The sequence below is a fragment of the Hylobates moloch genome, unplaced genomic scaffold (genome assembly GCF_009828535.3).
Source record: "Hylobates moloch isolate HMO894 unplaced genomic scaffold, HMol_V3 SCAFFOLD_18, whole genome shotgun sequence".
Taxonomy (NCBI): domain Eukaryota; kingdom Metazoa; phylum Chordata; class Mammalia; order Primates; family Hylobatidae; genus Hylobates; species Hylobates moloch.
In genome coordinates, this window is record NW_026652293.1 from 54,398,424 (window position 1) to 54,420,957 (window position 22,534).

Below are 22,534 nucleotides of genomic sequence, written 5' to 3' on the forward strand. Positions count from 1 at the left end.
TGCCACCTTGTTAAAGCCATTTTCAGGTCATTTGGCAAACCTGTATTGGGCCCCAGTCACTGTGGGTGGGCTGGGGGGTCATGGGTGTCAGGGGCTGCCCTCTGAAAGAAGCAGGACAATTGTGCTCAGTAAAAAATGGAGAAGGAGGACAGGTATCAGCTTTGGCATAATGAAGATTAGCCTGAATTTCATGTTCATTATCTCTGTTAGAAGCAAGCTGAAAGCATCTGACAGTCATTTTTCTTTCTTAATGAAAAGAACCAAGCAGGGGCCTGGGGAATGCAGGTGTCCCCTCCCTGCAGGCGTTTGTGGCATGCCTTTCAAGGCAAAAGTTCCATGTCCTCATCTGGGGAGCTTCTGACATGCGTATATTGTTAGGGGACTCCAGCAAGAGTCTTGGATGGATTTGCCTTGATTAGGAGAAGCTCCAATGATTGAAACAGGAGGATAGGGATCAGGAGTGGATGGAGTAGGAATACATTCACATTTCTGAAGAATTTGCCAACAGAACTCCTTTACGTAAGGAGATCTCCTTCTACGTTTGCTTTTTTGATTACACCTGAGTCATTTGTAATATTTTCCAGAGGGGCTTTTAGGGGTTGGGCAAGAGGGAGTGGAAGATGGCGCGGCAAAGTACTATAGGGCTTTTGCCTCTTTCTCATCAAGGAGAAGGAGGAGATGCTTCTGCCGGGTTCCTTCCTCACAGCCTCACACAGCTTTCTTATCACTACACCCAGTGAGTAAGCGAGACACCCCTGGAAAGCCCGCAGCTAGGGCGGGCAGCGGAAGATGGATTAACAGGAGACCTGCAGTGAGATCTACCTGGGCCAGTGGGTCCCTCTCTGGCTTCGCATCGGGCCAGCGGACAGCCTTAAACAACACTGGTACCTCCATCTCAGGTGCAGCTTGGGCAGAGGGAGCTTTTAAGCTCCCCTGGGGTTTCTAGTGTGCAGCCAGTGGTGGGAACCACTGGGCTAGGATTTTCCAGGGGAGCAAAGTCGTAACTGGCAGGAGTTGCGGATGTGCCTGGAGACCAGAGTGGCCTTTAAATCGTCGTGAGCTTGGCCTTAACCTCCCTGCGCATGATTTTCTGATCTTAAAGTTAACAGGTTCTACCAAGGGACTTTAAAGGCTCTTTGCAGCCCTCAAGTTGTTTAATTCCCTGGGCACTTTCTTCTCTCTCTCTCTCTGTGTGTGTGTGGTCGGTAAAGGCACTTTTTCACAAATGTCTCTCAGAATGCCCTCTCTGATAGAACCGCTGCATTGGCTTTTTTTTTTTTTTTTTTTTTGGCGGTCGGATCACAAGGTTAGGAGATCGAGACCATCCTGGCTAAACAGTGAAACTCCGTCTCTACTAAAAATACAAAAAAAAAAAAAAAAAAAAATTAGCCGGGCGTGGTGGCAGGTGCCTGTAGTCCCAGCTACTCGGGAGGCTGAGGCAGGAGAATGGCGTGAACCCGGGAGGCGGAGCTTGCAGTGAGCCGAGATCGTGCCACTGCACTCCAGCCTGGGCAACAGAGCGAGACTCTCTAAAAAACAAAACCAAAACCAAAAACAAAACAAACAAACAAAAACTCATATTGCACATGCTGTGTTCTAGCTTTTTTGTAAGTGAACTCGTTTAATCTTAACAGTCACTTGAAGTCCATTTCTCGAGATGTCCTTCACCATGCTTTTTCTAGTTTATCCCTGCCCCTGAGTGAACAAGGCTTTGTGTGAGACCTTGCTGAATTGAATTCGAGGCAAGGATTTGGCCACTGAATTGTGTTTATCAGGTCTCATCCGCTTCTAAATATGTTACATTTCAGACCAAGGAGGAAGTGTGTCTTCAGAGATGGTGGTGCACGGTATTCCCCTCGAGTGAGTGTGATACGTGAACGCACGCTTATCGATCCCTTTTAAGGAGAGGTCATTCACTTTACATTGCTACCCAAGAGACAAGCCCTTCAAATACAGATGTTGGAGGAGAGACGGCAGAGTGGAGGTAGGCAGGAGTGATCTCAGAGACCATGACCCCCCATACCTTTCTCTCACTGTCCTCTGGAGGGCTGTGAGTCACTGCATGGACTAAGTGTGCTGAAAAGCAGCCCAGCACAGCCCAGGCTACTGCCTTTGGGAATTCGATTGGTAGCTGCCCCTCCCAGCCTCTGCTGTTGGTCATGTGGGACCACCCAGCCAAGAACAGAGTGGGAGACTAGGATGTCTTATGTCCAGTAGGCACTAAAATTCTCGTGGCCGTAACCTCCCCTGAGAGGAAACTGGTATGTGGGTGGAACACACAGACCCACGTCAGCCTGCAGAATGTCCCAGTCAGTGAATACACTTCAGAGTAACACGGCCACATGTCAAGAGCTCTGCTTCCCTTTTTGTAGCCTGTTGCTGGTGTTTCTAAGAGTAGGTGGTCTCCAGAGAACAGAAACCAGCTTCTAAAAAAGCGTTAGGCAGTCCAGGCTCTGTGGCTCATGCCTGTAATCCCAGCACTTTGGGAGGCCGAGCCAGTCGGATCACTTGAGGTCAGGAGTTTGAGACCAGCCTGACCACTATGGTGAAATCCCATCTCTATTAAAAATACAAAAATTAGCTGGGCATGGTGGTGGATGCCTGTAATCCCAACTACTTGAGAGATTGAGGCAGAAGAATTGCTTGAACCGTGGAGGCAGAGGTTGCAGTGAGCCAAGATCGTGCCACTGCACTTCAGCCTGGGTGACAGAGTGAGACTCTATCTCAAATAATAATAATAATAATAAAAAAAGCCTTAGGCTTCTGTCTTTCTCTTCTGCTAGGATTTTCCAGGTCCAAGTGTCCCAAACAACAGATGCCTCCAGGCAGATTTAATATGCATTAAGGTTTACAGAAATGTGTCTCATGTGATTCCGTAGGAGCATACACCAGCTATTGTGTAATGTGAGGATACTTGTCCTTGAAGGATAAAGCACACTGGGTCTCCACACAGTGCCGTTCAAACATGGGGTCATGAGAAAGCCCAGGGAGTCTGGAACCAGGGCTGTGAAAACATTGTAATGATTAATTTCAAGAAGCTTTTCAGATAGTTAATTTTTTTCTGATTATGAAAGACATTTTTAAAAGTAACTCATACTCTTTGCACAGCTTGAAAAACACAGTAGAGATTAAAGAAACGCATAAAAATTCCTCACCGGGTAACAGCGCCCACCAGGGCCTCTCGGGGGGTGGGGGACAAGGGGTGGGAGAGCGTTAGGACAAATACCTAATGCATGCGGGGCTTAAAACCTAGATGATGGGTTAACAGGTGCAGCAAACCACCATGGCACAGGTACACCTATGTAACAAACCTGCACATGTATCCCAGAACTTAAAGTAAAATTAAAAAAAAATTCTTCATCATCATACTATTAAAAGGTAGTCTGTGATAACATTTTGTTGTGTTTCCAGTATGGATTATATGATATTGTATAAATAGTATTAAATTCCACCATTTTCGTTTAATGGCACATGGCAACCAGCTCTGTCTTTGCAAATCCTTCATTTGCGTGGTTCCAGTGTTTCCATATTAGTCCATCCTGTGACTCTGCAATAACTTGTTTAACCATTCCCTTATGATTGAGCATTTAGGTTGTTTTCCATTTTCTCTTACATAAATAATGAGCAGCTTTGCAGGTCCGTATCTACATTTCCAAAAGTATTCTTAGGAAATGCTAATGCAGCATTTTAAAGGCTCTCTGTATATATTGCCAAATTGCTTTCCAGAAACCTTATGCCAATTTATATTCCCTCAAGGTGAGCATAAGCGTGCCATTTTCATTGTGCTCTTGCTGGCATTGCTATAATTTTTACTAATTTAGTAAGTGAAAAGTAATGTCCTATGTAAGTTGGTAATTCTTAGTGTATGGCATCCTGTCTTAGTCCCCAAATTCTAAAATATTCATATTTGCAGCAAATGTTTGAGGGTTTCCTAGTGCTAATCTCTGAGATAGATGCTAAGATTACAGAGATGACCTCACTGTGTCTGCCTGCAAGGATCTCAGGGCCAAGTGGGATCAAGGCTTCAGTAGGTAGAGGGCTGCAGCTGAAGGCAGGACATCAGACTTGCAGGATCCCAGTGAGAAAGAGGCACTCTGGGCAGGATGTGTGTGTGTGTGTGTGTGTGTGTGTGTGTATGTGTGTTTAGGGGCAGTGGATGCTGAAGACTTGCTTGATAAGAACTGGATCCAATTGCGGGAACCATGGCATGGTCTTTCTTTATAAGAAGAGTGATTAAATTTTGAAATATGACATTAAGGAATATTCATTAGCTTGTATGTCTTAAGAATAGAAAAAATAACTTTTGGTTTGAGATCATTTAATCCTGGTATAATGGGAAATATATATTTGGTCTTTGTCTCTGGTTCCTGGCACGAGCTCCTAAGCTCTTGGAATTTGCTGAGTGACAAGGGTAAGAGGAGTTTCTTTTGTCATTCATAGCAAGCCCCTTTCAATCATACCTGACTTTATGCTAGTGAGATGACTTGGGGAAAGAGGGGTGTCCCCAGACAGCTTTGGTATGGGAGCTGGTTCTCAGAAAGACTAAGCCATGATTAGAGGTTGGGACTTACAGCCCCACCCAGCCCTCATCTCAGGGGAAGGGAGAGGGGCTGGAGGTTGAGTTCAGTCACCAATGGCCAATGATTTTATCAATCATTTGCATGAAATGAAACCTCCAAAAAACCCCTAAAAGATGGGATTTGGAGAGCTTCCGAGTTGGAGAACACATTGAAGTTCTGGGAGGGTGGTGTACCTGGAGAGGGCATGAAAACTCGGAGAGCCCCCATCCCCATCCCTTGCCCTACACAGCATTTCCATTGGGCTGTTCCTGAGTTGCGTCCTTTATAATAAGTCAGGAACAACAGTAAAGCATTTTTTGAGTTCTGGGAGTCATTCTGGAAACTTGTCAAACCTTAGGAGGGGGTTGTGGGAACCCTCAATTTATAGCCGGTTGGCGAGAGGCATGGCTGGCCTGGACTTGGCTGGCATCTGGGATGAGGGGCAGTCTTGTAGGACTGAGCCCTTACCTAAGGGATCTCTGCGTGCTTCTAGTAGTGAGTGTCAGAATTGAATTGAATTGTTGGACACCCAGTTGGTGTCAGAGAATTGCAAAATTGGTGTTGGAAAAGACTTCATGTATTTGATGTCACAGAGAATCTAATAAACTAGACAAAAATTATTTTTAAGATGTGATGTTGGGATCATACCTCTTATAAAAAATAAAGCAAAAAAGGCAAAAGAAGAAAATTTATTATGAAAAACAAATAATGTTTAAATCTTGGTGAGGAGCTTCCAGATTTATTGCTATAAATGTATACACATAGCTATGTATACAGATGTTTTTATGTAAATGGAATCATACACACACACACACACACACACACACACACATAAAATGTACCTTGTGCTTTTTTTACTCAGCAACACCTTGAAAAGTATTCAGTGTTAACAGATATAGACTCACATCCTCGTTTTTTTTTCAGACAGGGTCTCACCCTGTCGCCCAGGCTGGAGTGCAGTGATGTGATCTCGGCTCACTGCAACCTCTGCCTCCCGGGCTGAAGCCATCCTCCTGCCTCAATTCTCCTGAGTAGCTAGGACCACAGGCACGCACCACCACACCTGGCTAATTTTTGTAATTTTGGTAGAGACGAGGTTATATCATGTTGTCTAGACTGGGAACACCCTTTTTTAATACCTGAATAATGATTATTGCACATATGTCCCATGTATATTTAGCCAGTCTCCAGTAGGTGACGTTGAGCTTTCTATAATCGTGTAGTCATTGATACTAAGTCAGAAAAATTGCTATGGATTTAGAAACAGAATAGTCTTGTTTATTTACTTATTCCCTTGACTTATCACAAAATAGTTTAAAGTTGCTTCTAACAATTGTGCGTATAACACAATATCATAAACACATACGTAGAAATCCAGGAGCAGCGAAAGGGAGGCACCAATCCTGCGACAGAGATTAAGCAGATGAAGGGGCTGGGACAGCGGTGGCAGCAGGCTCGAGGAACAGGCTCCCAAAGGCTTGGTGGTTGTAGATCTAATTTGAACTGCTGCTCTGATCTGTGCTCTTACAAGTGATGTCTTTCATAGCCCATTGCCACGGCAGGCCATGCAGGCTGTTTCCACCTCACTCTCAGTGGTCTTGTCCTTCTGTGGTCAGCTGGTATTTAAGAACTCATCTTGGCCTCTATTCTCACCTGGCTGTGCACTCTCTCTCTCTGGCTATACATAGAGAGATGGACTGTATAGGAAGAGATATATATTCTCTACATCTGTATCTACTTCCTCTCTCTGTGTGGATTTAGCCATGCATCTGTGTGTCTATATAGACCTGTGTGTGTGTGTGTGTGTTTGTGTGTGTACACACATTCATATGCGTCTATGGAGAGACAGGAAAAAAGGGAGGGAGACTCTCTATTAGTAGTTACATTTTAAGTTTCATACATCCAATTTTTTTTGTTGTCAAATGCCTATATGGATCTCTGAAGGTTTCAAACAGACAAACACCCTCAGTTGTGTGTTCCACAGCACCCACCCGCCCCACCGTTATTTCACTTCTCTCTCTGGGTGCTGCTTGTGATGGAAAACCCTCTAGTCCTAATTTAGTATTTACAAGATGTGCACACATTCATTCATAGCAAATCCTCAGGATTATTTCCTCAGAGCTGAGCCCCTTATGTATAGGCTCCTCTTTCTCCTTGCCTTTTCCCCTTCCTTTCCTTGCTTCTTTCATCTTCAAAACTCCATGATTTTATCGTCACTCTTAAGTGAAAGTCATTGGGGCCTGGATTTCAGCAGACTGCGGAAAGGTTGATTACCAGCAGGGGGCGCACTAAGCGTCTCGAGCTGATTTTGTGTTTAGGAAAGACCCTGGAATCTTTTTCTCTACCTATTTATTTATTTTTATCTTTCCAACTTTTATTTTAGGTGCAGGGGTACAGGTGCATGTTTTTTATATAGGTAAATTGTGTGTTGCTGGGGGTTTGGTGTACAGATTATTTTGTCAGACAGGTAATAAGCATAGTACCTGATAGTGTTTCAATTCTCACCCTTTTCCTACCCTCCACCCTCAAGTAGGCCCCCGTGTCTGTTGTTCCTTTCTTTGTATCCATGTGTATTCAACATTTAGCCTCTACTTATAAATTAGAACATGTGGTATTTGGTTTTCTGTTCCTGCAGTAATTCTTTCAGAATAATGGCCTCCAGCTCTATCTATATTGCTGCAAAGGACGTAATCTGTGTTTTTTTTATGGTTGCATAGTATTCCATGGTGTATGTATACCGCATTTTCTTTATCCAGTCCACTGTTGATAGGTATCTAGGTTGATTCCATGTCTTTGCTGTTGTGAACGGTGCTGTGATGAATATACGCGTGCATGTGTCTTTGTGGTAGAATGATTTACATTCCTTTGGGTATATACCCAGTAATGGGATTGCTAGGTTGAATGATGTTTCTATTTTAAGTTCTTTGAGAAATCTCCAGATTGCTTTCCATGGTGGTTGAACCAATTTACATTCCTACCTACAGTATATAAATGTTCCCTTTTCTCCACAGCCTCATCACCTGTTATTTTTTGACTTTTTAGTAATAGCCATTCTGATTGGTGTGAGATGGTAGTTCATTGTGGTTTTGATTTGCACTTCCCTAGTGATCCGTGATAGTGAGCATTTTTTCATGTGCTTGTTGGTCACGTGTATGTCTTCCTTTGAGAAGACACTGGAACTTGCTGAATAGCATATTTCACTGTTTGTATGTCTAGTAGAATGTAATGGAAATTTTAATTTCATGCATTATTAAATTTATTTTAATAGTATACAATTTATTATTTTAAATAACTGAATTAATAATTGCATTTAAACTTAATTAGGATAATTTTTTTTACTGCAAATAATGCTTTACACCAAAATGCTGACAATGATCAGATTAGGTTGAGAATATATATGATTATAGGTGGTGATTAATATTTTAGGAAGTAACTAGAGCTGGCATTTGGGGGTGTTGCGGACGATTCTTACAAATCCAGACAATTTGCTCTTTTAAACGCGGCCTTGCGGTTGTCTAACAGTGAGAATAGATGACTAACTGAATTTGTCAGACTCCCTGCCTTCTATCATAATAACGACGCAGAATTGCCACCGTTATGTGTCTTGGAAATCTTAAATTCTTCAGCTCTCACACACAAAATATCGAACGGAAGATATTTGGAGAGCCAGGGTCCGTTCAGCACAGGGCGGTTGGGTCGGCTTCCATTCCTGGGTCCACAGCGCCCTCGTGTGGTATGTGCCCAGCCTTCCTGGCTGCCTCTCAGGTCAGGGTACCCATTGATCCTTACTTCCCAGTACAGTAGCTGCCTTCCTGGGTCACACCCCATCGGAGGTCACGATCTGCCAGGAGGTTAGCCACCTGCTGTGGTTGTCTTGTAGTTTTTCGCAATAAGTTACTGGCTAGGAGTGCTTGTAATAAGTCCTGAGTAGGACATGGCGATTCCATTCCTTACACATGATGTGTACACAGTTATCCTCAACTGGTTGGTTGGACCGTGGCATTTATTTCCACAAAGCAGCAATTTCCTAAAGGATGGTTTAGAACCCAGTGCATCCATGGAGACCTCCTTACTTTAGTCTGTAGCTGTAGTCATGCTCTGTAGGAGATTTCTGAGTTTTGAAGACCCGGTTAGGTACTGGAGAACCATTTGCATTTGCTGAAGCACCACTACAAGCCCGGGAGGGGGTTGGAGGGGCTGGCTTACCACTGAAGGAGGACCAGACATGGCCTGGTCATCAGTGGCAGAGGGAGAAAAGTTATGGGGTTAGTCCCTACCCACTGCCCTGCTCTGCCTCCTGCAGAGACTTCAGACCTCTTATGTCTCCTGCCCAAGCGAAGCAGCCAGGGGAGTAGGAATATGTTTCTTTGTTCCTAACTCAAGATGATTTTTTCTCCGAATTCCTTAGACTCACAGTCTATGGTTGTTGATTTATGGAGGCAGTAGTGAGGCCCCGTACCCCAATGCCTCCTACCTTGAGACCTGGACAGAGGATTGCCCTGTGAAATTCAAACCTTAAATCAGTAGGTATCAGCAGAGACAGGCACGGTGCCTTAAAGATAAAGAATACAGATGGCCTCCCTATTCACGGAGGGGCCTGCAACCTTTATATAGCTCTACATACACCCCCTCCCGTGTGCAGATGCTTCTTGACTTACCATGGGGTTACCTTCCAATAAACGCATCGTAAAGTCAAAAAGTTGTAATCTGTCTGGATATATGTATTAGTCTGTTCTCACATTGCAATAAAGAAATACCTGAGACTGGATAATTTATAAAGAAAAGAGGTTTAGGCTGGGTGCGGTGGCTTATACCCTGTAATCCCAGCAGTTTGGGAGGCCGAGTTGAGCGGATCACCTGAGGTTAGGAGTTCGAGACCAGCCTGGCCAACATGGCGAAATAATACAAAAATTAGCTCGGCATGGTGGCACGTGACTGTAATCTCAGCTACTCAGGAGACTGAGGCATGAGAATCGCTTGAATCTGGGAGGCGGAGGTTGTGGTTGCAGTGAGCCGAGATTGCGCCACTGCATTCTAGCCTGGGCAACAGAGTGAGATTCTGTCTCAAAAAAAAAAAAAAAAGAAAGAAAAGCGGTTCATGGTTCTGCAGTCTGTACAGGATGCATAGCGGCTTCTGCTTTTGGGGGGGCCTCAGGAAGCTTCCAATCATGGTGGAAGGCAAAGGGGGTCCAGCTTCCTACATGGCAGAAGCAGGAGCAAGAGAGCGAAGGGGAAGTGCCAGACACTTTTAAGCAACCAGATCTCGCAAGAACTCACCCACTATCTCGAGAACAGCAACAAGGTGATGGTGCTAAACCATTCATGAAAGATCCACCCCCATGATTGAATTCCGTCCCGCCAGGTCCCACCTCCAACAGTAGGAATTATAATCCGATATGAGATTTGGTGGGGACACAGATCCAAACCATGTCATGTTATACATGTATATGTAATATTGAAGGAGTTAAGATCACATGACCCCAAAATATGCCGCTCCAGCATATTGACTTTTTTGAGTTAAGGACAGTTGAAAAACAGAGGTGCAAGAAGATCACTCTGCCCTTCCTTCTGTTTCCTAAAAGCAGGAGATGAAATTCCTGTGTAAAAGATGTCTTCCAATACCAGAAGGAAAGTGTCATGCTTATCATCAAGGACAAAAAGTTGCGGCTGAGGGCAATCTGTACAAACCCTGTCAAGCCAATCCTCATCTTCCCTGTCCCTCTCTACCCAGTTAAGTACCCTAGTCCTGTCACATCTTTGCCCAATTCTGTATATACGTGTTCGACTCTAATTGCGTCTTCATTTTGTCAGGAATTTTCCAGTGCCACGTAAAAGTTATATTAAATAAATATGTATGCATTTCTCTTGTCGATCTATCTTATGTCAATTGAATTATCAGGCCCAGCCGAAAAACCCTAAGAGGGTAGAGGTGATATTTTGCCTCCCTACAATATAATCCATATAACCACCTTATATATGTATATATATGTGTGTGTGTGTGTGTATAAAAACAAATCATATTTTATATATGTAATACAATCTCTATATTCCTCATACATGTTTCTGTATATGTGTGTGTGCACATATAAACATATATATGGTTAAAAGCTGGGTGGTTCAAAGTCCTACATTCAGAATCAGTAAGATTTCAAACCCAGCTGCTTTACATCCTCCAGTGTGACCTTGAGACAATTTTGTATCTCTCTAGTCCTTCATTTCTTTGGGTAAAATGGGGCTCATGATAGCGCCTCCCTCAAAGTTGTGAGGATTGAGTTCATCCCTGAGGCAAGTGTTGGTGGTGCCCACGTTCAAGGGTGGGAAGGCAAGGCACAGTCAGTGGCAGTGGGATCAGGACACCATTAGCAGGCTGCCTGTCTGTGAAGGTGGCAGCAGTGAATGTGTCAATCATGACTGCCTTCTCTTGGGTGATGTCCCCACTCTTCAAAGAACCTTCAGATTGTAACTTGGGTTCCACTGCGGCTTAGCTATAGGGAAAGTGTGGGCTTGTCTTGCATTTCTCATTGTATATATACATTTCTCATTGTATATCTACACATTGACTTTCCTGTTAATTTGTGACTCTCATGGCAAACTGCACCCTATAGAAGATCTGTCATCTCTGCGATGATGGAATCAGGGTTTTGAGACTGGGAGTCAAGAGGTGGACCTGAACTTGCCAGCATGCTGCCTCCCTTTGAGTCCTCTGGGAGATATTTCTTGGTGTCATCTTGTGCTGCTTTCTTCTGCTGTAATAGTTTCATACTTAATATGAGCTGAAGAATAAACAGACTCAAAGACTAATGAAGCCACCATTATAAAAGATAACTTTCTCTTTTCTCTTAGGATACCTGGGATGAACTCCTAATTGGTAGTGTAGAAGTGAAAAAGGTAATGGCATGCCCCAGGTAAGAAACCTAGCTAGGCCCCAGGACTGTGGTGTGGCCCACTCATTGGTTCCTAAGCATCACCTAACACTTGGTTATTGCATAACAGGTGTATTTTGACAACGGTGGACCCAGACACTGGAGTCATAGATAGGAAAGAGCCACTGGACACCCTGAAGAGGTAGAATACCACCATGGCCAGTGTATTTTAAATATTATCTCCACCCCAGAACTACCTATGGGTTTAGGTGCTATGTCTGCTTTAGGGAAGATATGACCTTTCTCTCCAGAGCACCTTCCACTCTACCTTCTGACTGATTTGTGTCTATTAGTTAATGAGAGCACTGTTGCTTCCTCTCTTTTTCTGGATGGATCCTCTAGTGCTTCGGATAAACTTTTTTTTTTTTTTTTAGAGGAGTCTCACTCTGTCCCCCAGGCTGGAGTGCAGTGGCGTGATCTTAGCTCACTGCAACCTCCACTTTCTGGGTTCAAGCGATTCTCCCGCCTCAGCCTCCTGAGTAGCTGGGACTACAGGTGTGTGCCACCATGCCTGGGTGATTATTGTATTTTTAGTAGAGACAGGGTTTCACCATGTTGGCCAGGCTGGTCTCAAACTCCTTGCCTCAGTGATTCGCCTGCCTCCCAACATGCTGGGATTACAGGCATGAGCCACCGTGCCCCACTTTGATAAACTTTTAATTCTATAATACTACATTTTGAAATTTTAATATCTCTCATATCAATTTTTAATAATATTTATATGTGTCTTTCCAAATTTAGGCCTCAAACACTTTATTTAATCATGTTTATTGCAACTCAAATTCCTTTATTAGAATCAATATCAAGGAATATGAGAACAATTGAAACTGCATAATGAAATATTAGAAAAAATGAATGTAATGGGTTGTCAGAGCTTTTTAACCAAGGAGCTTCTTTTATGCTAAGGATTTCTCTTTTGTTTTGTTATTTAAAGAAGTTTGGCTGACTTTAGTTCCCAATGAAGATAGTGATTTAGGCTTAACATTCTTTGGAGCTGTATTCTATTTTGTTTCTCTTTCCTCTGTTTTGTGGATTGTTTCCAATGGGTTTAGCTTAGAGAAGAGGTTATTTCATGATGCCTTCAGATTTACAATTCTATTTTGTTTTTGATTTTTAAGATGTAGTGATAATTATTTAAGATGCTATAAAAGTTATTTTTTTCTTTAGACAGGACACTGGAAAAAAATTAACTTCTGCAGTAGTCCAGACCCATCTGCCAACTGCATGTCTGTCTGAATTTTTGTTCACCATTGAACCCCAGCTTTGGGCTTATAAACCTGGAGGGGGTTGAAAGCATGGTGCTTAAATGCACTAAACAGAAGATTTGTAGAGTTCAGGGCCATTCCATTTTGAGTTTTAGGGGCATTTGTTTCAATGAGTTGTGAAGTTGAAGGTACTCATATAGACAAAGTATTTATTTTATACTTACACATAAGTTTTTTTCTTTTTGGACTTAAACTGAAGCCATGGAGAAATTGCATAGACTTTCAGGATACTTCTAGAAAAACTAGAATTATTTGCAGTTTGACTAATTGTCCACAGACTTCTCTATCAACATTTTAGAAAATTCTTGCCGTGTATTTATAAATAACTTGGAAGGCAAACTTGAGTTCTATTGAGAATACTTCGATTATTATTTCCTTTTTGTGTCTGATGATTGAATTTTTGCTTGTTTCAGCTACCGCCTGTGTGATCCTTCTGAGAGGGAATTATACAAGTTGTCTCCGCTTTTTGGGATCTATTATTCAGTGGAAAAAACTGGAAGCCTGAGAGTTGGTGACCCTGTGTATCGGATGGTGTAGTGATGGATCCACTAGGGTGATATGATAAAGGGTCAGCTTTGCTTCTGAATACGCTGTCTTGAAGCCATTGCTGCATTTTCTTGTGTTAATTTTTTTGTTTTTATGTTATGCTGCTTTAATTCTTGAGAGAATGAGCAGTTTTGTATTCTGATCTTTGGAGTTGGAAAATGCCCTTAATTTCTGTTCCCTGCAGTAATCTGTGTACTCCTACCTCAGCCTTCTCCACCCCTATTTCCCATTTAATGGTAAAATGCTGATGGAAGAGGCTCAGCAGAAAGACAGGTATATGTTCACAGCTCATTACAGAATATCATTAAGGAATAGGGAAATGAAGGTGACTGATTCTCAGAGTTATGTACATTCTCAGAGTTATGTATTTATTTTTTCTGTCTCAGATAGAAGGGGAAATGTTTAAATTATTCAACATCAACTTGGGAAAATGTTTAAATTGAATGCTTTTTATCAAATGTATTTTTAAAGTATAATTGAAGTTTCAAAAAAAAAAATCAGTGCATCATGGTGACTGGGTCCTGAATCAAGAGTTAGAAAATAATGTTCTCACATTGATTTCATTGTGTCCAATACATCCCTGACTCCTGGAGGCAAAAGCCTAACTCCCAAATTAAAGGAATAAGAAAGTTGGTCCGAAGACCTCAAGTTGGAGATTTTAAGCAAGTTCTCTCACAAAATCCATGACCCAGTTCTTAAAGTCACCTCATCTCCAAAACTCTTGACCATCCTTCTCTCTGATTCTGGCCTGAGCTTCTCATGTGTGTTACTTGCCTTTGTAGTCCTGACACCCACAACCTGACCGTCCTTAAAGACAATGTAACATAGTGGCTTAGAAGGTCTAGATCTAGCATTAGATAGACTTCGGTTTGTAATCCAAGCATCTTCCTAACTTGGTTGAGATGTTTAACTTCTCTTTAAGTCTCAGTACCCTTATCTGCAAAGTGGGAATAATAGTACTTACCAAAACAAGCAACAAAAGTTTTCTTGAGTATTAATTCATATAAAGTTGCAGCATTGCAACACAAATAAAGTGCTCAGTAAATATTAGTTATGTTTTTTATTGCCATCACTCCATCTTGATCCAGTCTTAGGTTCTATAGTGGGTATAAAGATGATACAGGCTTTGCCTTTGAGGTGGGCAAAAAGGAACTACACTTCTATTGATGACTGTTATGACTAGGTATTTGCATAACCATAACCATATTTCATCAGTTCTGAGATCCTATTCTAACATCTCTGATATCAGTCAGCTTCTTATAACATTCAGGATGCCTTTTGAAAAATATCAGTGATGCATAAAATTATCAGTGATGCATAAGATAACGGTACATCTTACAATTGGTATATCTTGGATTTGATGAAATACAGTAAGTATTAATACCAGAGAGGAAACTGTGAAGCTCCTAAGTGCCTGGCATTTCTAAAAGCCCCATTTGGGGAGAGTGGACCCAAGCCTGAGCCATCTAGCTTGAGTGAAACTGATCCTGTGTCCTGCTGTTCCAGTCATGATTGACTGGACCTGGATCAGTGTGTGAGCCAAGGGCTTTCATGTGTTCTCTGCATCTGAGGGAGCCCAATGGCTGTGAGATACCTTAACAATTGAGGGTTTTCCATATCACTTGGTCACAAACTCATCCAACCAGATCCTGTTTTGCAGTGGATGGAGGCAACAAAAACATCTGTGGTTCACTCAGCCTCAATTTCCAATTGTCTCTGCTCCCCAGAAGGCCTTGTGTAATCTTTATCTGTGAGAGGATCTCTGTGAGATAGATATGATAATAGGCATTTTATGGATGAGAAACAAAGGCTCAGATAGGTCAGCTGATGTAGGGCCTGGGAGCTGATGTGAGTTAGAGCTAATGGGCCATGCTTTCTGCGTAGCACTGCACCATACATTTATATGTGTAACCTCAATAAGTGACTGTTTTGTGGGAATTTGAATTATTTATGAACAGTAGGATAAACAACCAAATAACCAGAGATTCTTATTATTTATTCAGGCTTCAGCAACCAGGAGGGATTGACTGAGATCTTAACAACAGCGGCAACGATACATCAGCAAATCCTTATTATCCAGCCTTCAACTGGATCTTGATTTTTGACTTTTCAAAGTTGTGTATGCTCCAGGTTAATGCAAGGAAAGTATTAGAGGTGGGAATATGAAAGTATATATATAAATTTTAGGTACTGAAGGCTTTAAAAATAATTAACATCATCAAAAATGCTATTTTGAATGTTATCATGGCTATTACGCTTTTACTTCCTGACTTTAATATTGATGAATAAAGCAAGTTTAATGAATCAACTAAAAACCTGCAAAAATGTTTTTAAAATGTGTGCCTTTTATTACCAATCAGTCTATGTTTTGGGAGAAATGGGAAGCAACAGATCACTGTGTCCTGATGTGCAGGACAATTACCACACTCACAAATGCCAAATATTGGTCTTTACGTGGCCGTTGAGTCCTGTTGACTTTCCACTCGTGCTTTTTACTCTAGCATTATGGAATCTGGGCTGTACTTGAGTATGGAAATTCTCTTATAGTTTTAATACTCTATTACACCTTTACTAAGCCATATAAAAGTAATCTGTGTGTAACTGCCAGATATACCACCTGGAATTCCAAGTAAGATAAAGAAGAGGATGACATTTAAAAGAGAATGGAATTTTGAGAGTAGGAGTGCAAGGAAGACAGCATGAACTTATTTTTTTCAGTGCAAATAATTTTTTTGTAACAAAGAAATGAACAACTTTGGTATGAGCTTAAGCAAAAATACTCACTGAAATAGTATATGGATGAATTTACCTACTTACAATTTTATGGCTTCTTTGCAAATAATAAATGTGAATCTCAATCCTGCTTTATCTTTGGTATTTATGAGTCTTCTTCCTGGGTTTTTCTCTTTATATTAGAATTTGAGTCACTGCAATTTATTTTTCCTTACCCTTTCTGATTGCCTCCAGAGACACAGTCTGACTCCACAAACACTGGCTTCTGTCATTGGCAGGGGGCGAGGGTGTTGTGAGCTGCAGGCACACAGGTGGCCTGTCTGGCAGGATGGCCAGTGTCCGCAAGGGGCCTTCCTAGTGGTCAGTTAGGAGTGGCTGTTCCCTCCTCCTCCATTTTCCTTTGCTGGGTTCTGGGACTGAAATTCGCTACCATCCCTCGCACCCTGTGAGGTAAAAGTGGTAAGTGAGCTGTAGGCCTGGGTAAATTCTGGAAGTGATGAAATTGAAAAATCAGAACTTTAAAGTCAACCATTAAAATAGGGAAGCCATTTTTTCCTCTTAAATTTTCAAAGAGGAATTCAGGAGGGAGATAAACAGAAATGCACATTTGGTGCCCGGGAGCTGCCTTTCTGAGGAGGATCAAGTCGTGCCTCCTGCTGAGCTGTGTCCTTTACAGACAGGGTGTGACCTGGGGTTAGAAGAGAAGAGAATAGAGCAGAAAAACAGGACAGATAAGTGTTCAGGCCAATAAAGACAGAGCCTCCCTGAGCACTGAACTGCTCTGCAGCGAGTTGCCAGCTGGAGGAAGAGTGTTGTTCTTTTCTCTTGGTGAACTCCCGCTTCTCTTATCCAAGGCACCCTTGCCCTGCATGGGCAATTCTGGCTGAGTCTTGAAATGTACACTCCTGGCTCAGGGGACCATGGCTGAGCTGGGGATGACACAGACTCTCCTTGACCAAACTTCGGTCTCTTCTGAGCCGTTTTCTTCATGAGACCTTGCCACCCTACTCCCTGCAGAGCGCAGTTTAGCAAGAATCCTGCTTAGTCAGTTTCCAGAGTATTCTCCCATCCTTAATATCTAATCACCCTTGATGTCTGCTCAGATTCCTCATCTGTCACCCTCACTGTGTAAGTCCTTGCCTTGTTCAGTAGAATCCTGTTAAGTGGGTTTATCAAGAATCCTCTACACTTGATGTCTCCTCTTAGTGATTTTCCATTCACTGACCCCGAGGAACTTTGCTCTTTGGCTATAAATCCCGAGCTGTCTTTGCTGTAATACAGAGTTGAGCCTAATCTCTTTCCCCTATTATGATGCCCCTGTTACAATAGCCTTGAATAGTCTTCTTTACCTTTTTAACAAGCGTCTGAGTAATTTTTTCCTTTAATAGCTTGGTACATCAAACAGGAGCCTGACTCCTAAACCAGGCTGTTTAGGGTATGCTGACATTGTTGTCTGGAATATAACCTGATTTGGAAGTGACAAGTGACTGAGGTGAGTGCCTGCAGGACCAAGTGACATTCCCTCCCGCCGGAAGCAGCCTGGGGACCTTGTGCAGTGCTAAACTGAGCCAAGGCCTTGCCAATGCAGCTCCAGCTCGAGGCTCCCTGCCGGTAGGAGTCGAGCGGCCCCGAGCCGCATAGAAGGCGCTCTCAGACGCCCATTGCCGCTCTGAGCTGCCGCCGGGAGAACTCTGGCCTTGGCTCGCCGGCGCAGAGGGCCTGGTAGCATCCTCCTTCATCAGACCCCCACTCTCTGGAAGCTCCCTAGCCCCCGGGCAGCCTGCGGGAAGGGCGGCGGCAGCAGAGAGCTGGACACTACACAGGCCAGGCAGGGCCGACCAGCTCTCCACTATTCCCAGGAGAGGCTGCTGCCCGCTGTCTGATTTTTAATTTCAAAGTCACGCTTTGTCCTGCAAATGTTATATATTGTTTATTTTAGGTCCAATAACCCCATAAATACGTAAGTAAATAAATTGGTCACTTGCAGCGATAGTGGGAGAGGGCACAGCGCCCTGCAGCGCAGGCGAAGGAAGGTTGTTGAGGCAGTGGGGCGCAGACCACGTGGAAGCTGAGCCACCACCTCCCACTCCCCGCGCCTCCCCCCAAGAAGGACGCACTGCTCTGATTGGCCGGGAAGGGTTCAGGAGCTGCCCACCCTTTGGGCTCGGGGCCAAAGGCCGCACCTTCCCCCAGCGGCCCGGGGCGACCAGCGCGATCCGGCCTTGCCGCCGCCACCTCGCGGAGAAGCCAGCCATGGGCGCCGCCGGCTCCTCCGCGCTGGCCCGCTTTGTCCTCCTCGCGCACCCCCGGCCCGGGTGGCTCGGGGTCGCCGCGCTGGGACTGACCGCGGTGGCGCTGGGGGCTGTCGCCTGGCGCTGCGCATGGCCCACGCGGCGCCGGCGGCTGCTGCAGCAGGTGGGCACCGTGGCGCAGCTCTGGATCTACCCTGTGAAATCCTGCAAGGGGGTGCCGGTGAGCGAGGCGGAGTGCACCGCCATGGGGCTGCGCAGCGGCAACCTGCGGGACAGGTACGGCCAAGCGCGGGCGCGGGGCAGCGCTGATCTGGCTCGGGGCAAGGGGGTGAGAAGGGAGGAGCGCAGGGGAGGTCTGCAGAGTCTGCTTACAGGTCCCTCCTCCTATTACGAAGAAACTGGGAGTTGGGTGAGACAAGGCCAAAGAGGAAAAGGAACCCTCACCCCCCAGCATCAGACCCCGGGGCTCTGGGACTCTGAGCGCGTGGACCCGTTTTCCCGGGATGGGCGGATTTCCACCTCTCACTGGCTCTTTGGCGTCATGTGCTCCTGCTGAGGGGTGGTATCGCTCCCAGGTGTCTGCCAGTGAGCAAACTTCTTAATCTCCATTTAGTGGAGGCGGCTAGCTTAAAGAGATTGGTTCCCAGGTGCTTTATTTTGAGTGATTTTCTTGAGATCTTGGGGAAAGCTGGAACTGTAGAGTCCAGCCCTCCAAGAGCGCAACAAGGCGGAGCTCATAATAGTAATGACAGCAGTTCAACGAATACTCGGGCGCGGTGGCTCACGCCTGTAATCCCAGCACTTTGGGAGGCCGAGGGGGGTGCATCACCTGAGGTCAGGAGTTCGAGACCAGCCTGACCAACATGGTGAAACTGCGTCTCTACTAAAAACAAACAAACAAAAACAAAAATTAGCCGGACGTGGTGGCGGGCACCTGTAATCCCAGCTACTCAGGAGGCTGAGGCAGGAGAGTCGCTGGAACCCGGGAGGCGGAGCTTGCAGTGAGCCAAGATTGCGCCACTGCACTCCAGCCTGGGCAACAGAGCGAGACTCCGTCTCAAAAAAAAAAGGTGGGGGGGCATTGCAGATGCTATTTTCCCCAATTCTCTCAAGCACTCTTGTGGATAAAGAAGCTGAGTTCAAAGCCACACAGCAGCAGAACCAGGACTCTTATTTTCTTTAGCACACTGGGGCTTTGTAAAGAGTGATTTTGTTAATGTCCTGTCTGAGTTCTGAGAGCTGCGTGGATTCCTGGGGTTCAGCGAAGGCTGCAAAACCCGGGAGCTGGCAGCTTTGTCCTCTTTAGGGTCTGGCTTCAGGCCAGCCTCGGGTCTTATTGTGAGGCTGCACTTGAAACTCCTTTCCAGAGCAGCCCTCGCAGTTCAGCAAGCACCACAGGACTGATGGGAGCTGTAACCTTTCTCCTACCAGCTCCCCAGACAGAGGGCGATTCATGACATAGTTGAAAGGTGAGTGATGCATGCATCTTTGCTTCAGGAAGGAAGCCAAGAATCTTAAATATTCCATGTTTTGGGCCAGGCGCCGTGGCTCACGCCTGTAATCCCAGCACTTTGGGAGGCCAAGGTGGGTGGATCACAGGTCAGGAGATTGAGACCATCCTGGCTAACACGGTGAAACCCCTTCTCTACTAAAAAATACAAAAAATTAGCCGGGCTTGGTGGCGGGCGCCTGTAGTCCCAGCTACTCAGGAGACTGAGGCAGGAGAATGGCGTGAACCCGGGAGGCGGAGCTTGCAGAGCTCCACTGTGGCGGAGATCGCGCCACTGTACTCCAGCCTGAGCGACAGAGTGAGACTCAGTCTCAAAAAAAAAAAAAAAAAAAAATCCATGTTTTGTATAGTAGGCTCTGAAAAGTGGTAGAGTTTACTGAATTAGTTTTTGTAGGCCCCAGAGGCAAAGGGCACTGGAATTTTACTACTTAGATTCAAAAAGCAGTTTTTGAGCTCGTATTACAATAGATGACAAGAAGAGCTGGGCTTTGTACCAGACACTATGATAAATTCTTTATTTTCGTTCATCACACACTCCCAGAAAGTGTGATCAAAAGAAGCCAACACTGGCTTACAGTCCTAGGTGACAACCGACTAAACAGAGGTTGTGACACGTGCCAGGGTGCCAGCATAGAGGATGCAGTGCTGGAAGCTGGCTGGGGCCATCAGGGACAGCTTCAGAGAGGAAGTAACAGCTTGAGCTGAAAACTGGAAAATGATTCAGAACTTGCTGGGCAAGTAAATTGGGAGAAGAACTTTCTAGAGAGGGAATAAGCTGGGCAAAGACACTCGGCTTGTGAGGATGGGGTATGCTGGGGGAAAGGCTGGCATAGTCAATGCCAGGGGGGGTCCAATCTTTTGGCTTCCCTGGGCCACATCGGAAGAAGAATTGTCTTGGGCCACACATAAAATACACTAACACTAACAATAGCTGATGAGCAAAAACAAAAAAAATCTCGTAATGTTTTAAGAAAGTTTATGAATTTGTGTTGGGCCGCATTCAAAGCTGTCTTGGGCCACACGTGGCCCATGGGCCACGGGTTGGACAAGCTTACTCTAAGGTATTTACCAAAAGGAACTGGGACATAAATAGGATGAATGTTCTTTGCAGCACTGAGTGTTGAATGTTCATTATGATGTTATTTACAGTAGTCAAAAGGTGGAGACAACTAAGGTCCATTGATGGATGAGTGGATAAGCAAAATGTGGTATATACACACGATGGAATATTATTCAGCCATGAAAAGGAATGAAGTTCTGATACGTGCTACAACATGGATGGCCCTGGAAAACATAATGCTAATTGAAATAAGCTAGACCCAAAAGGACAAATATTGCATAATTCCAATTATATGAAATGTCTAGTAGGTAAATTTATAGAGACAAAGTGGATTAGATGTTACCGGGGGCTGGGGGAAGGGGAAAACGAGGAGTGATTGCTTAATTGGTACAGAGTTTCTGTTTGGGGTGATGAAAAGGTTTTGCAAATAGTGGTGATGGTTGCACAACACTGCGAATGTACTTTACTGCCACTGAATTGCACACTTCAAAATGGTTAAAATCACATTAAAAAAATTCCATTCTCTGTTGATGTACACTCGGGCTGTTACTACTTTTTCAGCATTTTGATTAAAACTGCAATAAACATTGATACACAAATATCTGTTTGAGTTCCTGTTTTCAGTTCTTTGGGGTCTATACATAGGAGTATGCTAGGTATTTTATGTTTTCTATATATTTTACTGCAATTAAAAAGTAAATATATAAAAGACTGGCCTGTGTGAAGACCTCAGGAGGTAAGAATGGCTGGAGCAGCAGCTGGATCATGAAGGGCTGTGCATGCCCTTGTTTAGGAGTTGGTCTTATCCTGAAAGCAGGAACCATGGAGGGATTTTGAATGAGGGGTTCATAAAGTTAGATTTGCATTTTAGAAAGATGTAAACTGCCATTACCAGGAAGAATATTAGAGAGAATATTCACCTGCTGGTCTCAAGGATTTGGGGCAGGGCAGGCGTCTCTCTGTGCAGAAACAAAGTCTGATAAAAGGGCAGTTACAGAAAGGGCTTATACTAAGCATATTTTTCTAGTGTAGCTGAACAACTCAACCATGATAACCTGCTGGAAGTGATGCAAGAAATATCTTGAACGACCTAAAGTACCGGCCATATTTTATTCGTATGTCTGGAAATCTCAAAAGCACATGCTCACTTCTATAACTGTAATCGTTTGATCAGTGTGTACTGTAAGGATTGAAATGCCAATATGTTTTGCTTCTTTGGTAGCTGAGAGATAACCTACAAAAACGTGTTGTTCTTGTTCTGGAAATGGCTCTTTCTATTACCTTTATTTCTCCATTTATCTTTTTCTCTAGGAAGTACCTGTAGGCCAGGAATACTGGGCCAGAAAAAAAAATACTGTCTAGTTTAGCAAATTGCAGAATGGACAGCACTGAATATTGGAACATAAAAATTTTAAAAAGATGGGGGCTGGAACTGGTAGATATAAGTGGCACTGTGTGTTGCTCAGCTAAACGCCATGCCCTGTGAACAATATAAGCAACAGTCCTGCTATTTCCACTGACGAGAGCCTATTGCCTACCAGATGCCAGGCCCTGTGCTTCCTCCTGCCCTTAAAGTCTTCCCGTAAAATAGATTCTTGTCATCTGCTCGGGGCATGTTTAATGAAAGTGATCAGGCTTTCTAGAGATTGAGATGAAAATATAATTAACATCTTTGATTTCTGTGCC

At 44.1% G+C, this 22,534-nt stretch overlaps 2 protein-coding genes across 6 annotated transcripts in view; both read left to right on the top strand.

Annotated features, from left to right (window-relative positions):
* The window catches only part of MTARC2 (mitochondrial amidoxime reducing component 2), a 36,126-nt gene extending 19,975 nt beyond the window's left edge, over window positions 1–16,151 (top strand). Inside the window, exons 5-8 of one of the 3 annotated variants that reach the window (XM_032137576.2) lie at window positions 11,403–11,464; window positions 11,553–11,624; window positions 13,161–13,315; window positions 15,297–16,151. In XM_032137576.2, coding sequence (XP_031993467.1) covers window positions 11,403–11,464; window positions 11,553–11,624; window positions 13,161–13,284 — 258 coding nt within the window. In that variant the 3' untranslated portion in view covers window positions 13,285–13,315; window positions 15,297–16,151. The remainder of the gene's footprint in view (window positions 1–11,402; window positions 11,465–11,552; window positions 11,625–13,160; window positions 13,316–15,296) is intronic. The other 2 variants (XM_058430926.1, XM_058430927.1) reach the window with 2 other exon arrangements.
* A 2,092-nt stretch (window positions 16,152–18,243) lies between these two features.
* Window positions 18,244–22,534, top strand: part of MTARC1 (mitochondrial amidoxime reducing component 1) — a 32,669-nt gene continuing 28,378 nt past the window's right edge. For all 3 annotated transcript variants that reach the window (XM_032137581.2, XM_032137582.2, XM_032137583.2), the window contains exon 1: window positions 18,244–18,554. In XM_032137581.2, coding sequence (XP_031993472.1) covers window positions 18,280–18,554 — 275 coding nt within the window. In that variant the 5' untranslated portion in view covers window positions 18,244–18,279. The remainder of the gene's footprint in view (window positions 18,555–22,534) is intronic.